Source organism: Pyrgilauda ruficollis, unplaced genomic scaffold (genome assembly GCF_017590135.1).
Source record: "Pyrgilauda ruficollis isolate IOZ18807 unplaced genomic scaffold, ASM1759013v1 scaffold65, whole genome shotgun sequence".
NCBI lineage: Eukaryota > Metazoa > Chordata > Aves > Passeriformes > Passeridae > Pyrgilauda > Pyrgilauda ruficollis.
Genome location: NW_024528266.1, coordinates 288294 through 306248, shown reverse-complemented (window position 1 = coordinate 306248; position 17955 = coordinate 288294). Strand labels below are relative to the sequence as shown.

The 17955-nt window shown below is 36.5% G+C and overlaps 1 protein-coding gene across 1 annotated transcript in view; it reads right to left on the bottom strand.

The window, feature by feature from the left end:
* CCSER1 (coiled-coil serine rich protein 1) overlaps positions 1 to 17955 on the bottom strand; it is a 382235-nt gene that overhangs the window by 132528 nt on the left and 231752 nt on the right. The window contains exon 6 of the mRNA XM_041484265.1: positions 10910 to 11120. Within this exon, the coding sequence (XP_041340199.1) occupies positions 10910 to 11120 (211 nt within the window). The remainder of the gene's footprint in view (positions 1 to 10909; positions 11121 to 17955) is intronic.

The following is a 17955-nucleotide window of genomic DNA, read 5'->3' as shown; positions in this document are numbered from 1 at the left end:
TTAGTGATTGTCAAGATATTCAGAAATGCTTCTCTAAGACTCTATGCAGCATTCAGATACAAACATATAGGGGAAGGAAACTGAATACTATCAAAATAATGAGAAGAATATTCTGTATTAATTCTAACACTAGTATTCTATTTTGTACTAATTCTTACTAATCCTAGCCAATTAAGCTGCACATAATCCAAGTCCTGAAGTGACTAGAATGTAAGAAAATAATTTATCCAAATAACACTATGTAATTATATTTTTGCAAAAGCTGAGATATAAATAGTAAAAAATTATATTTTAAGCCAGAGAGTCATCCTAATAAATTGTTTAAGAAGCTGGAAAAAGATGCCATAAACACAAGATAATCTGAAAAATGCTTAAGTTGTGGGAAAAAAAAATCAATTATATGAATAAAAAAAACCAAGAGTCAAATACTGTATTGTATCAGCAAACTACAGCAAACGGTAAAATATGGCCTACAAAATATACTGATGGAGCTTGCATTGTCAAAACACAATGGCATCTTAATAAAGACAGACACAACTTAGAAAGAGCTTCATCACAGAAGTCGAAAGAAATAGAGTAAAAGTTCATATTCATTAGAAAAATCAATTGTGAAAGAAAAATGCAATGACAAAGACATAGGTTAGGAAAGCTCAGCCTAAGAAACATATTTCAGAAATACTTTCTTTTGGACATTATATAACAGATTTTTGGTATGGGTTCACTTCCTAGCAGCAAATTCAATGCAACCATCAGGGTCACTAGCAAGAGACAGTGGCACATTTTAGGTATATTTGTGAGAACTGTGGAGTTATGTATGTATTACAAAAGCACATGTATCTTCCTAAGTAATTTATTGTAATAATGTATAACTACTACACAGCTACATACTCACATTTTACCCACAGAGACACACACAATTGCAATGAAAAAAAGGTAGTCAGGCCCACCAGAATGCAAATTCTAATGACAGCCAGGTGCAAACAGAATCCATTTTGTGAGTGTGAATCCATTCGGATGTCACTGTCATACTCATTCAGGTAGTCCAGAGCTCACTAACATCAAGGCAGAGCTCGCCACTGCCTCAGTGAACTTTGAAATAAAGTTTTGGTGAAATAAAAAAACTAGACAGCAAAACTTATGCTAGTTGACTAGTTTTATGAAAGTCAGTATGATCCAGCAATATTTTTACCATGGGTTATCTAAAACTCTACCTTGAACGTTCAGTTTGACTACTTCAAAAAGGTTAATCTCTGTTTCAATGTAAAAGCAATCTACACAAAAGGAATACAAAGCTCTTCTTTCTGATGGGGCAAATCAGGAAAGGTCCTGCTCATGTGGGAGATTTGCTCACTTATTAAGTGGTGATTTTAGTTAAATCTTTTAGCTATAAAACATTGAGACCCACTAAACTGCCTCTCTCTATGTGCACCCTGCCAGTCTTAATTTTGAAAGCAATTGTTGTTCCTCAGCACTGTGCATGAGGGTAGAAGTACAAGTTTGAGACACCAACTGATCCAAAGCTACATCACGAAGTGTAGAGGTTGAAAACAAAAAGGGATTGGGGACTGGTGAGAAAAATGAACATTTTCATAGCAAAAGGACTGACCCAAATACTGCCTTCTTTCTCTGCGCTACTACCAGAAATTCATTAGCAGCAGAGGTCTTACACAGATGAGCAAGGCTGGCATGGCTGTACACTGGAGATTTAAGAACTTACTGATCTAATTTTATACCATCGTTTAAATGAAATCTGAATAATCTTTAGAAGAGATTTTTGCTTGGGGTGGCAAGTAATGGAAACTTGTCCTCAGTGGCAGTTTGTAGCTGTGACCAGAGATTTGTTTTCTTCATATAATAAAGCAAAATAAAAAGTTTAAAAACAAAACCAATCCCCCTCCAAAACCCCACCATATTGATTTGCCCAGAAGGGACAGGAAAAATAGTGCCACATAAGAAATAAAATTCCTAGAGTATAAGTGATCCTTGGCTAGTCATTCATTCTGTTTATCCTGCTTAAAAGAGGTGTAAGGATACAGTTTGACAACTTGCTTGACTGCTTTATGACATGTTGAATTTCTGCTGGGGCAACATCAGTTATCTCTGATCATCTACGTGTTCCTATTTTGATTATCTTCACAGAGATTTGACACAAGAGCTGTTGATTAAAAGAAGAATCTTCCTCTTCAGCCCTCAGATGAGGACATTGCTTTTACCTGACAACTTTTCAGTAAGTTTTGTTAAATCCACAAGGGAAAACAGAGGAGAATTTTCAATTCAAATTTAAAACCAATTCCTAGGCATGAGTAACTTTGCATGTTACATCCATGAGCTCTTCATCACATGGATGATTCTTGTCTCTGTAAAGGGAACTCACCATTAACAAAGCATGTAAGGAGAAAAAGATGAAGAGAGCAGCATTCTGACAAGGCACAAAGTACCAGCTGGATTAAATGCACTTGTGCTATTTCCCACCCAGCTGAGGCTCTGACCAGAGGCAGAGAACTGCTGTATTTGTAATATTAAGGTAAATACTGGAGCGAAATACAGACTATCAGACATATGCAATATTTCTTTAGATTCACCAAATGCTCGTGAAAAATACATGTGCCTACCAACTGGCTCTGGACAATTACATAATCAGGTGTAGAATATGTCCCTGATGTGCAATTTCTAAATGATTTTCAAAAAAAAAAAAAGTTTATTTTTCTATCCCTGGCATTCATCACGTAAGCCTTGAAATAAACCACTTCATCTTCATGAATTCAAGTGGAGCCAGACTGCACAAAATCAGCACTATTATTTTCTGTCAAAACCATAAAATTCTAACAGTCCAACTGCCCTGCAGTGAGCAGAGATGACATGTACTAGATCAGGATGCTCAGTTGTAAGCATGCTGTATCAGCATTTCTCATATCCCTTCTTTCCTCCACTAGAAAAATGATCAGCATTGCTCTGATAACTCAGCTGCAAAGTAATAAAATGCAGTGTGCAGACAGAACATTCAACAAATCTGCAGCACAGAGCTATGCCAGGAGCCAGCTATGCTACAAACAGTGAGAATTTCTCCTGTGACTCCTTTCTCCTGTTTCAGAAACTCTGGATGATCAAAGCATTAGAGACAATTAATAGAACAAAATTAAATTCTGCACAATCATACTTATGGTCATACATGAACACAAATATTGAAATGGGTAATTCCATGTACAGCTGGCACTCCACTGCCTGAGTATCAGACCTACATTTTTATCTGTTACCTTTTATTCTTCTTGAACAACCATTTACAGCAACAGTTGCATATTACCAGTTTTACTGCTTTATCTATAGAACCAGCCATTTTTCATTGCCAGGAAGTCTCTGAAACCTATCATGAAGAAGAAAAAAATCTTAATATATAGGAGGAATATAATGTACGGCTTCAGAAATTGAGAAACTACTTATATGAAGACAATTCTTTTTGGTTTCAACCTATTGGAATTGAAGGTAATGGCACTAGCCATAAAACTCATATGAAATGCTCTTTGTAAACTACAGAACTGTTTGATGAGTTGGTATTTTCATAACAATAATAAATAATAAATTTGCAGGGAAATCAATTATAATGAAGCTTAGATGCTGTGTGCTCATCTCCATCCCACTCCTATTTTCAATCAGTTTTTCCTTAAAAAACCCTGGATAACTGGGCAACTTATTGGGAAATTTGTTAGACCTGGCAGTATTATACATGTTTTTATCAGAAATTCTTCCATCTACCTGCTGCCATTTAACTCAAATTACTCAAATTACTCATGAGCCCTAATAACTTAGTGTAAGCAATTCCTTCTATAGACTCTTGCAGACATTCTGGATTTCTTCTACCGCTTGCTCATTATTTTGCAATGCACTTTTTGTGATTTGTAGATTTATCCCAAAATGCAATAGGTGTGATCAGCTCCATTGGTGGGATTTACGTGACTGACCTGCAGCAACTGATCAAAACCATGGAAGTACTAAAAGAGAAAATGGTTTCAGTTCTGCAACAGTTACAATTTTATGGCGCTCAGCCACAGGTTAATCACAGCCAATTGCACAGAACTGCTGATGTAGCGACAACACATATTGATAGGGTTACTATTTTTAATGCCTCTTTCCAAGGTGCTGCTAAGACCTGGCTTGTTGAGGAGGCTGGGGCACAATCAATGCAAATTTGTGCTGACCTGGACCACACTGCCCTGCTCTATGAAAATCTTTCACTCACACAACCACAGGAGAAATAAGAAAACTCATCACTTGCTTTCTGAACACATGGAGTAAATACTTCTATCACCACCACCTCTACATATGGAAGAGAACTTGTTTCATGGTCAATGTGGTTTCTTTGAGGCTGTAGCACATAGACACATGTAATCTACAAAGATTAAGCCACTAAGCCAGTAGCAGAGCAAGCAGAACAGAAAGAGAGAAATTTTCCATTTTCAGTATTAAAAATGAAAGGTATTCATTTCAGACAGATAATGTCAAAGTGTGGCTCAAAAACATTCTCAATGTAGCCTTCAACAGAACTTCGACGTGAGCATGGGCAATGACAAACTGGTAACTGAGGTGAACCAATTCAGAAGGTCTTTTTATTGAGCCAGGATTAGTGCGACTCCACAGGGGTCCACAGCTGTGTGCCCATCCCAAGCTGTAAGCTCACACTCTAAAGTACACAAAGAGTGCCAGCAAATGAACACAATGTTCAAGAGCACCTGTTATAAAGAACAAAGATCCTTAAGAGAAAAGGAGTCCAGGAAGGCTGGACATTCTTCCAGAAAGAAATTTTAATGGCACAGGAACAGCCCATCTCCATGTGCCAAAGGATAAGCTTGCAGGGAAGACAACCAGTGTGGCTAAACAGCAAGCTTTGATCGGAACTTCAGGAAAAAAAAAAAAAAATGAAAAGAGTTTAAGATCTTCGCAATAAGTGGCAGGAAACTCAGGAGGACTACAAAGACTTCATGAGGTTACGCCTGGAGAAAATTAGAAGGGACAAAACGCAACTAGAACTTAATTTGGCTACTGCCATACAAATAACAAAGTTTCTATAAATACATCAAAAACAAAAGAAGGGTTTAGGAGACGCTCAATCCTTTGGTGGATGCTCGGGGAAACAAAGTGACAAAGGATAAGGAACTTAATGCTGCTTTTGCATCCATCCTTAGTAGTAAGATCAGTTGACCTCAGATCTGTAAGATGGGCAGATAGCAGAATGAAACCAACCCAACCCAAGGGCAATGGCCAGCAACATACTAGACGCGCACACATCTATGGGGCCACACAGGATCCACCCAAGGGAACTGAGGGAGCTGGTGGAAGAGGTGGAAGAGCTCACTGGAATCATTTACCCCCTGTCCTGGCTCACAAGGGAGGTCCCAATTGATTGAAGGTTAGCAAATGTGATGGCCTTCTACAAGTATGGCTAGGAGGAGGAACCCAGAATCTACAGCCCAGTCAGCTTGGTGTCAGATCTGCTTAAGAGCCATCACATGGAATGGACAAAATTATTCCTGTACCTTGAACATGTATAACTAAATAACTGACATTGTGTTTGTCCATTGCCATTAAATACCTTACAATGCATAATCTTAGAATAAAACATCTTCACTGCCAAAGTGAATACCTGATTATACCCACTTTTTCCCAATATTCTCTACTACTCTGAGATATGCTCCTAGAAAAAAAAAACATGAGAAGTGCAACAATGGGGTGTTCTGTCTTTGCAACCAGCTGGGCATGGGTATGCCAATGTATACTTCCAAGTGAAAAAGCCAATTTAACATGATAAATTTGAATTCTATTACTAAATCTAGTACACTTTTATCAGTATTTATTTAAATTTATGAGTATACACAGCATCAACACACCATGAAATGAAGGAACTACCAATTTCCAGCATGAATTACTTGATGAAAGGGACTGCATTAGATGCAGAGTCGTTGAATAAACCAGCAATGCTACAGCAGTTAATTACAAAGTTACTTAAAGGAAGAAAACGTGCAGTATTTTACAGTGTATTAAACTTGCGATTGGCTCCTAGCGTGGCTAACATCGTATTAGCAAATATAATACATTTCATAGAAGACTGAAGGAAATGCGTTAATGTCTCTAAAAACCATAGTTTAAGGCCAATTCCATATTGACCAGCAATTAGCAAACAGCAATTAGCTTCCTCTCAGTACTTTCCATCAGTGGCTTGCAAGTGCACTATAAAAGGGGACTCTATAATTATGCTTATTTTACTGATGAGGTGAAAGATGCATGGGGAGAAGTAATGCAGCCAGCGATATCTGACAGACTAATTGCAGCCTGAGTGGTATCACTCTGCCCCACTAATCTCAGGCAACCCTAATGGCCTGTCTCACAGCAATTTTGACATAATTTGACAATTTTCCACATTTCTCTTTTTTTTGAGGGTTTTTTGTTTTTTGTTTTTTTTTTTTTTCCCCAAGAGTAATCTAAAGACACTGTATCGGACACATTAACTTTTAATGACAGCCACAGGCAGCTGCAATTTCCCTCAGTAAAATAAATGATTAATTAGTAAAACACAGTATGCAATATATGTCCAATGTGACTTAGTCCTATTGCTAATTGTAGCAATTAGCTTAAACTCCACAGCCTGCATGGTGTTTTCCAAAGCTCCAAAAAAAACCACCATGGGCTGAAAAAAATTATATTCCAAATTACACAAACATACAGACAACATATCTTACTTCTCTAGATTAGTAACCAGTAAGGTCACTTCTGATAGACCCTTAAAAATACCTAAAAGTAGAATTATGCAGCTGATAAACTATATATTTCATAAAGAATACATGGAAAATATGACCTTATTTCTACAAGCCTAAAGATTTTCCTTTTACTATGGCACTCAGTAAAATTAATCTACAAGCTCAACAACTAAAGTTTGAACAAAACCCCATTATCACTGATTAAATGGATTCCTCCCCAGTACAACTGCATTTTTCCATTCTGTTTATTTCAGCATAAAGACTTTCTCTTGCTAGGCACAAAGCCAAAGCCATACAAGTTTTGTCTCTGCCTGAAATGTTCGACCAAAGATGTTAAAAAAGGCAAAGCCCTTAAATGTCCCCTCGATTAGCCAGCCTTCAACATTGCCTAAGCCAGCTATAACTCAAGCCATAAAAAAGTTAACAGATGGAAATAATTTCATTCTCATCTGGAAGAGCACAGGAAAGCCAACATATTGCTTGGTTATGAGGCATTATATATTCATTATTGCTGATAGCAATGAGTGAGAAAGAAGCTACAGTCTAGTTTTCAGAAGCTCATTGGTCAAACAATCAACTAGTTGCCAGAAATGTTATAAAACATAGAAAGTATAGAACGTCAATTGTTCCATACTTCCCCCCCAAAATGGGGGAGAAAAAAATGACAGAGAATAATTGAAGAAATACTCAGAGCAGAGAGGCCTGTCTCAAGTCAGAAGGTAAAGAATCAATTTCTTAGGAGAGGATAAAGCTCCCAATTTCATCCATCCCACTCCTATTTTCTTCTCTTCTCTCTTTCAAATGAAAGGAGTTAACTACTGACAAAAAAAGGACAGTACTACAAAGACTTGGAGAAAATAAAAAAACAAAAACCAAACAGCCAAAATAAACACCCAAGAGCTGGAGAGAAAAGGGAAACCACTAAATCATGGACAGGCTGCAAAACAGCTTACACTGTCCACTGTGCTGAAGTGGCTTTTATCAAGCTGCCCATGCTGGGTAATATGGGTAATTCTCTGGTAGTACTTTTTCATTAAATTATGCATCCCACAGGTCTTGGTTACACAACTGATCACAGATTTGTCTGTCAGAAATTGAACATCCATGAGAAAAAGCTGCAGAAGAGATTGAGAGAGATCTTATGGAGCACTTGGAAAATCACCAATTTTCCTCACATGCCAGGGCCCTCCAGACTATCCAGCTTTGTTACCCAGGGTTTTGGGAAACCTTACTGAACAATCTGCCTTATGAGCCTTGCATGGCCAAACCCATAAAGAATTATTAGTAGACATTTTCAAGGCTTTTTCACTGAAAGTGAAATGGTAATTAATTCTCTTAATTGAACAATCATTCATTAGCCTTTTACTAAATAACATTCTCAATCTTGAAAGTTACTGCCATGTCTTCAATTTCCCTTTTCAAGATAAGACTAATAACAAGCCTGTAAGTCTGCAGCACAGTACAGCATATATTGTGTGCAGTTTTTCAATTTAGATTCTTCAATTACAAGCAACTGCAGCCAAAGAAGCATATTTTACTAGCTAGTATTACATTTTGGCAGATCATAATTAAATTATTCCTTAGAAGCAGCACTCAGTGCTCAATAAGAAGGATTACATTGAATAACAGGGCTAATATTTTAACTCAATTAGCATGTTATTTTTCAATAAAGAGGTATACACTACTGTAACTCCTTCTTCTATGGGTACTATCAGCTATAAAATAGAAATAGTGCAACTTTTTTTTTGTGGAAACCCATGTAATTTTCCCCATGAATTTTGTACACTTTGTATATTTTTGAAGTGCATGAAAACATGTGACATATTATTTTTATAAATATATAATCTTATTTTACACTCTTGCAAGCATAGAATATTTCAATTCTACAAAAGACTGCCAGAGACTATGTTTTACTACATCTAAAAATGCTTGAGCATTCCACAGTAAGGAAAGAATTTTTCTTTTATGTCTTTTGTTCTGTACTGTTCTGAGTTTGATTTATAATATTGGTTGGAGCAGAAGTGATTCTTGGACGAAAATATTACACCTAGTTGCAATGGAAGTAAGGGATCTTCTCTATGGAAACTGCTAAGTATGCTCAGATGACTTATTTATCCGATTCTTCAATACAATATTTCAATTTTATGGATTTATATTTTCCTATAATCTTTCACTAATAATTTAAAAGTGACATAAACATATAAATGTCTGAATATCTGAAGATAATCAAGTTGTGTCATTTCAATACAAATTTCTAACATATTTCAGAGTCATGTCCTTGATTGTTCAAAGTAGTTTCTCAGGTTCTTTCAAGGTAAATTACAGCACATATGGACATCCAAATGTAGGATTAGGAAAAGGCCATTTTGATTTCATAGGGCAAGACAAAATGAAAACTACACACTGCCCTACAGCCAGCTGGGGAGATGAAAATTATATAATAAAAAGGAATAAATAGGCAAAAGACTGAATGATTAAGATGAAAAAAATAAGATCAATGAGTTACATAAGGAGGTATTAGTAAGTGGGCATGAAATTCCAGCGAGTCACATAAAATACCTTACGTTCCTTTTGTGGAGATCACCTGGTGAATGTTTTTTAAAGATGAAGTACTGAAAGGTAAGACATATTTCCAAACAGAAAATAACAGTAGATTCTTACACAAGTTTAATGAAACTCTAAGTTAAAACTAAAATTCTTACACTTATCATCATGGTAAGGATTACCTTTCTGAGCATTATAGAATTATTCACACCAGAAACAACATAGAATGCTGACAATATCACCACCTGACTGTTACAACTGCTATGTCATATAATATCACGATTCTTATTTACTTCCAGATAAAATGAAGTTATAAATCCTTTAAATTCACTCTATATTCTCATATGATATAAAAAAGCAACTAACAGAGAATTAATTATTTCAATTCCAGATTCAGTAACTCAGAAGTGCATTAAGGATCCATATAGAACAAATCAAGATCCTAGTGAAACTGGAAAGCCTGGGGCTTGCCAATGAGCCAAAACCATACTGTTTAGGAGGACTAATTGTGAACTACCATGGCTAAACCTTTGACAAACCTTTTCAGATCTGGTCAGCTTAGATACAGTTGACCAAGAAGTGACCAGTAAAAACCCCCCAGTTTATTTTCAGTCTTTATTGCATGAAGCTTCAACAGGAGAAATTCTGTTTCCATCTTCAGGAAAAAAGTTAAAAATTATGAAGTCACATATTGGAACGGTTACTCAGAAATGATGTGGAGACCCCATTAAGGTACCAAAAGTTTAAGTGGACAAGGATCTGAGCAACCTCTTCCGAGTCGGCCTTGCTTTGAGTAGAGAAGGTGTACCTCCAGAGAGCCCTCTGAACAAAAATTATTCTGTATTTCTATGAACTATATTGATAAAAACAAACAAACAAAACCTTCTTGTATATCAAAACATAATGCAAACTGCAATTTGCTGACAATGAAGATGAAAGTTCACAGCATATACCTGAGTAAAGGCTCCACAGATGGAAAGTATTAAAAAAAAAAAAACCCAAATAAATTTATTTCTCTAAAATTCTAATGACAAACAGAAAATAAAATTTTCAAAGCAACACCAGCAGTCCATAGGGGAAGCAGGAGAATATAGCAGGACAATACAAGCCAGGACTCTTGAAATTGTTCAGAACGGCCCAGTGAATGGCCCACAAAATCTGATTTCAACCATCATTTACAAACTCAAGCTGGCAACCTTTTAGTACTGTCACTTAAGAGATTTTTTTCCCCCTCTGCATTTCTCCTCTAAATGAATTCCATGCGACTTCATAATGGATAACTGTAGTAAGAAAAGAGAAAAGCTCTAAAATGCTGGAAGAAAACAATAAAATGTATTTTGACCAGAAGCAGTTGGCCTCCCCTGTCCCCTCTTTAGTAAAAGCTCAAAAAAAGCTTTGCACTCTGGACACCAAGATGGCAGGATCATTTAAATTCTGCTCAAGTATAAACTTTTCTGACCTTCACCATGTTGAGGCATGACTATTTATACTTCTGCATCAATTCCATGTATTCAAGACATATTAAAAGACATTAAGTCCATAAACTTCACTGACCCTTTTCTGCTGCTTAGTTCATTAATGCTGAGATATATCAATGTAAAAAATAAGTGGGTGATTACCTCTTGAAGAACCCTCTTCATTTTCAGAAGCAATGTCTTGACAGCCGTGCAGTCTTGCAGCATCAGTCTGAAGGGCAGAGACTCAATGCCTCCACCTTCTTCCAGACCAGCGAAAGGCCACTCCACAGATGGGCTGCCAGCCAGCTGGCTGACACGAGGGTACCTGGCTTCTCCTTGCTCCACCTCCTTCGACAGCTTCAAGGATAGATTCCTTGTGAGAGAAAACAGAAAGATCAACACTAAAATATGAAAAAGAACTAGTAATTTAGGGGGTGGTAATTCCTCTCAGCTTAAAGACACTTATACATTTGCTTTCAGAGACTGCTAACATGAACAGCCTTTATAACATCCATGTGGCCATATGGTGCTAGCAATAAAATACACATTTATAAAAGGACCATATTCTACAGGAGTTAAAACCATGTTCTAGCTCACACCCTACAAAAGAAAGTTATTTTCTTAAAACAAAATATCCTACGGGCAAAACTTCTACAGGTCTATTTTATTTCAGTCGAGCTTTACAAAAAAATGAATCTGTCACGCACTTTCAGAAGCTAAATCAAATCACAATCTTCCATGTGCTTTGACTTAGAACTCACAAAGAAAAGAAAACAGCAAAAAAAAATTACTCCCTTCTGGGCTGGCCCAGTGACATAAGATGAACCTCTATTGTATAAAACGGAATATGGAATTTAATTAATCTGCACTCACTCTTAGGTTTAGTTACTACTAAAGCCATATAAGCACAATGCGAAACAAAACCAGTAAGTTGCAGGTGAGAATCCGTTAAAGACACAAAGATTTTGATGGACTTGAAAGGTAATGAAAGAGCATTATTTTGCTGCATACCCATTATCTTCCTTGAATATCAGAAAAAGTTATCTAACCATTTTTCCTATGATGAAGAAAGTCATACTAAATTAACTCAGTACAATTAAAGATGCTAGCACTTAAGCAGTGAAGAAAATCACAATTATTATTCACTTAAAATATTGTTCCAATTTTCTGTTCCATTTGAATTTTTATGCAACACAAAACTGATTCTGCCATAGTTTGGAAGGACAAAGAACATTCTCCCACCTAGGATTTTCCTTAGCTTTGGTTTCATAGGATCAACAGACAAAACCAGATTAATGCCATTTCTTAAGACAAACAATTCCCACTATCATACTAAAAAATCTGGAAATTAGGATACTATAACTTTTATGGATGGTTCATTTTTATATTTTGAAAGCTATGTAATATGCAGTAAAAAAACCATGTTAGGTCAAGCAATGTACCACAGAGATCACACACACGGGCAGATCCTCATGTTGGCCAATGGAACTAAAATTTCAGGCTCTTCAAGACTCATAAAACAACAAAAACTAGTTGGTTTTAATTTTAAAATGTACTGAAACATCTTTGAGTGGAGCATTTTGTATCCTTTAAAATAAAAATACAAGGTGGATGGTAAAGTTGCTTTTGATTGAAGGATATTAAACCACTGCTGTTTTATAGCCTTTAAACAAGATCCAGGTATAAATCACACAAAGAAAAAACAACGTATGAAACTGAAGTATCATAACATAGAGCGCTTTTAAAGGTTTATAAAAGAAACCATATTCAAACTGTTGGAACCTACACTTGCATAAGATGTATGTATCCAGAAAAGCACATTATTTAAATTAAGATGAAACAACAAGGTTTTGTTTTTTTTCCCCACCCAGCATCTGCAGGCTAGAAGATGGATTATTCCTTAGAATATTCTGTACATTCACTTCATAAGTCCCACTGAAGTTTCATCTTCCTCATATTCCTCTACAGGCATTCTATGTGGGTCCCATCCTGGCCCTGAGAAAGGACCAGTTTAAGAAGTACTGGCTCCCAGGAGGAGCCTTTTACTGTCCCTTGTCACAGAGAAGAACCTGGTATCACCAGCCATGCCCTGCTCCCCTGCGAGGAGAAAATCAGCGGTATTCTTGGAAAACTATCCTCCCCTCTGGAAGAGATACATTGTTTATGTATAAGCCATAGATGTACTGGAAATACAGCAATTCTGAATTTCAAATAAAATTTTCAGTTTTTTCAGTGGGTTTCAGGTTCCTATCACACTGCTCAACACACAAAACTACCATATTTTCAAACACAGATTCTTGCACTATACTATGAAAAGCACTGTAATAACATATTACCCCTCACAATCTTTAAGAGTTTAAAATCTTACTGTTTCTTGAAAATGGTGACTCAGAGTTTGATGATATACAGAAAACATTCAGATTATACAGTCCTTCCTGATAGTTCAGAGGTACTTTAACTGATCTGTGACAGAAAAACTCTGCACTCTCTGATACAAATCATTCTACTTGCTGCAGAAAAAAAGCAGCTCATTTAAACTTCATTCCAGAAATGGTATTTCATCAAGTTCATTATTAACAGCATCTAGGTGGTCTGCTACATTATTATTACAGTAATACACTGCAATTAATCTCAAAGCAACAAGACATTTAGAAAGGGGGAAAAAAACCAACTGAATTATTCCTAAATTAGAAGTTTCACTTTGTTAGTAAAATATCTCAGCCTCTGAAGCTGGAGTAGGGCTGGTTCCCTGACTGGTAGTGCAGGTGCTCCTTACAGATGGCCAGACTCCTCCACCTTCCTAACATGCATTCATTGTAATAAAAACATTTCACAGGCAAATATTATCTATGACAAATTTCTTAGGCCCTTGGAAAAAAGCCTCCAAAGGTCTATTATAATGACCAAAGCAATGTATTTCCTGTAAGTGACAACATTAAGTACATAATATTATCAACATACAGTATTTCAGAAAGGTAATTTGGCCACTTTTAAATACATGGCTATGGCCTGAGCTCTAAATTCACCTACCATATGCTCAGGCTAAGTTTCTACTTTAACAAAACCACACCTGAAAATGTTCTGAGCACTGGAAGTCAGTTTTAAAATGCTTCTGAAATAGCTTGACCCAACCCCATTATCACTCTTCCCAATGATTCCCTGGCATGGTCTGGTTGTCACTACAGGTAAATTGGATGGTTACCCTTCATTCTGGAAGATGTCAGTGGTGGAGATGTGCACCATCCCATATAGAGGTCACCTCAAATCCCTGAGCACTGCAATGGAGCCATGAATAATAACAAAGAAAAGGACACATATCCACTGAGCACCACAAATCTACTCCCTCATTTCTAATTGATACAAAGAATTAGAAGCTACAATATCCACAGTCGGTAAAATGGTAGTGCCATTAGGGCAGATTTCTATTTCAAAAGCAGTCTTTATTGAAATAGTATGCTAGCATTAAAATGATCAATCAGTGGCTTTCAGCATTTAATAGCCTCCATCAATCCAATGTAACTACGTGTTAACTGAGTAAGAGACACAGTTGTGCAGATCCTTTGAAAGCTCCTTTTCCCTAGGAAGCTAGAACAAAACCAATTTTCTTATACTAAAGAATTCCTAAAGGGTTTTATTTTTAAGAAAAAAATGAGAAAAAAAGGGAAAAGAAAGGAGAGGAAAAAGGAAGGAAGAAAAAAAAAAAGAAAGGGGACCCAAAGACACGGATTTGCAGCTTGAGCTTGTTTAAGTCATTCTTCCCTTCTTACTGATCCTCAGATCAATGATTTGAAGAGCTTATGGTAATTTGAACTTCACTTACATAAAGATCCCCAGATTATGTGGACTTTAATCTTCTTAGTTTTCATCAGCAGTGCTCAAGATGTTGCTAAATCAGAATTAGCCTAAACTAATACAATTGGTTCCCCTGAGTCTGCTTCTCTTGATATCAGCTTAACAGAGGAGAACCCATGTGACACTGCTGGCATCAGGAAGGCTCTGAAAGCCAAGCAAAAGACCCCAGACTATATGAGAAGAGCTGAACACACCTTCTTTCTTCCCTGAGGGATTATCTTCTAAAGCAGGGTCTTAGAAAAAGCCTTAAATCTCTAATCTGCAGTGTTTAAGTGTGTAGCTGTGTGTGTATATAGTCATAAAGATACCATGTATATACACGTGAGTTTTTATAGCTCTGTGTGTGTATATATACACATATGTTTGTAGAAGTCATACATATACTTATATATAAACACAAAATTTTGATCTTGGTAAGTTTTTCAAAAAAGACCAAGCAGTTCTTATTTGTCCATAGCTTGGCCCATTCTTTTACATTAGAAAAAAGATGTTTTTAGTTTCATACAGAGGTTATGTCCTGAAATCCTATTTCACATTAATCTCAAAAGAAATATGGATTGAAGGCTTTCTCCCATCCAGAATTCTCTTTTTCCTCACTAACAGTAAATAGGTTTTCCTCCTTCAGAGAATTAACTAATTAATATTCTGATAAATAGCCCTCAGCTGGACCACATAAGACATGTAAGAGCAATTGCTTCTGCTTTTTAGAGGAAAAGTTGCCTACCTCAAATACTTCCAAAATTCAGTTTGAAGCACTCTTGGCTCTCCTAAAACGAAGTACATTACCCGTGAAACCCTACTATCATCCCATACTGAATCTTAATCTCTGAGTGATCTACTAATCTCATCTAGTAAAGAGACATGTTCTATCCCAAACAGTTCACAACTGAAATACAGAGACATATACACACAAGGTCCCTCACCCCATTTAGCAGAATAAAGACACAGACTTCAAAAAGCATGTTCCTAAATTTTACAATGAACATATAAAATAATGTCCTGCTAGGTGCCTAAATGTTCTCAAGACCTAAAAAACATTTAAAAACTCCTCAGTTCTGAAAACACAGGCTTTGCAATACTAAGATAAAAACCTAACCAGAACTTAAACACTTGGCTAATTACCCATATTAGCATTCTTTGGCATAAAAATTTCTACCTCTCTCTGTCTCACACAATTTCTCAACATTGCTTCTACTGTAACAGAAACTGCTTCAGAAGTTGTAGGGATAAGATCTCGGAATCTTGTACACCAGCATGTCATAAGATACACATTGTTTGACATTTTACAGCTTTTAGAGGCGTGCATCCTCTATTGATTTTTCAAGATCAGCCTTTCAGAGAAATGATGTCCAGCATCTGCCACTATCAAACTCTCCACCCACACACAAGTGTGCACACAAACTCTAATGGCCAGTGCAACTCTGAGTTAAGAGAATATCAACTTTTTCCATTAAAACTGCTTTTCTTTCCAAGGTTTATATCACAGTCATAAAGACATCCTTTGGGCTAGAAAATGGTGATCAAAATATACAGAATCAAATATTATTAAAAAAAAAAAAGGTTTAAAAAAATTTTAAAAGCCCTCCATCTTCCAGCTGCTGGTAAAGTACAGCTCTTAAGGGCCTGTCAAGCATTTCTTCCCTTTCTCTAAACTCCACAGGAGTGAAGAGCTCTGTTTATATCCCCTGATCTAGCACACAACACTTCAAACTTCAACCCTTTTCTTCCTCCTGGAACCTATTAGGAAAAATTAAATGTAAAAAAATAAAATAAGATAATGTAATGAATAATCAGATAATGTTAAAAAACAGCTACTTGGAAAAGACCAGTGGGGCCTTTTCACTTTCAAATATTAACAGTGCAGTAGTAAGTAAAGCAGCAAAGACAAAACAGCAAAAGTAAATGAGGCTGGCTTGGCACTGAGACTTTGGTAGCCTCAGTCTTTTTAAATTCCTCCCCACCCCCTGAAAAAAAACAATTGGTAGCCTCAGTCTTTTTAAATTCCTCCCCACCCCCTGAAAAAAAACAAAGTCAGCAGGAGATCATTCTTGAAACCATTTTACAATTATTAATTAATACTATGTCTCTGTTCAGGACATCAAAAATAAATAAATTTTGCCTATTCCTGTCCATGGCAGGGGAGTTGGAACTACATCATCTTTAAGCTCTCTTCCAACCCCGTGATTCTTTTATTTGGACAAAGGATACATCTCCCTGCAGACACTGCAGCGTTGGTAAAAACTACACCAAAAAACTAACCTCTGACTGGATGCTGCCTCAGTACAAACTAAAGCTGAAGACAGTTGGTGCTCTCTCTGAGTCTCACTCCAAATGCACTCCACACAACAGATCACCACTAACCTGGGACTAGAACCACAAAATTTTGATCTGATCTGTTAACAACAGGCATTGAAACGTGTCCAGAAAACTTGACACTACTGGGGGAAATGGGAAAAAATGAGGGGCAAATCCGTTTTGTCACTGTCACCTTCTAGATCAAAACAAAATTTCCCTTCACCTTTGCTCTAAATGCTTCAGTCTTTCCTTTAGAAAATGTGCAGACGCAACATTAAACTTCAAAGCTTTTACTAGGTTAAAAAAAACCCTGTAAAATCACAAAGGATATTGGATTTGATGTCTGCCTTCCAAGAAGCACAAGTAGTACACTCCTTTCATTCAGTTATCAAACTAGGTTTCATTACTTAAAAACAACTTGTCAAATGCTTCCTACTATATGTAGTATTTTTTGCTATCAAAACTTTATGAAATCCTCATCAAAATTATGTGCATTTTAAATGAAAGAAGAAAAAGGCAAGCAATTTTCTGTGCTCAATAAAAAGGTACCAAACTGTTAGTACAGGCTTTAGCAGGAAGATAGGTATGCTAAAAGGAAAGGTTATATTTGCTTAGTGCCAAGTAGAAGTCACAGACATGAATAAGACTGAAAAAGCTGGACTTCCAGTGAAACCAGAAAATTCATATACTTTATAAAGGAGACAAGCCACTAACTTCATGACCTGTCTGAATTGGTGTTTAAATACCTGGGAAGCATCTAATCAAAATATTACTGCCTAACCCAAGATAATATCTTTTGATGAGCTATTAGGCATTTAAAACACTTCTGTGGAGCAAGCAAACAATTCATTATAGCTTGTGTTGGCCAAGAGGTTCATCTGAGATGCATAACAGATTTAAAAAAGTCCAATTAATATTTACTAAAATATCTTCAACATTCTGCTGACTTTCCCTATATCCCAAACCCTGCCTGTCTTACCTTCATCAGGTGACTCAGGGAACTCTTCCTGGACTGGGTTCACCTATAGAAAAGTCTATGCTTCTGACCCTGCCGGAGCTTA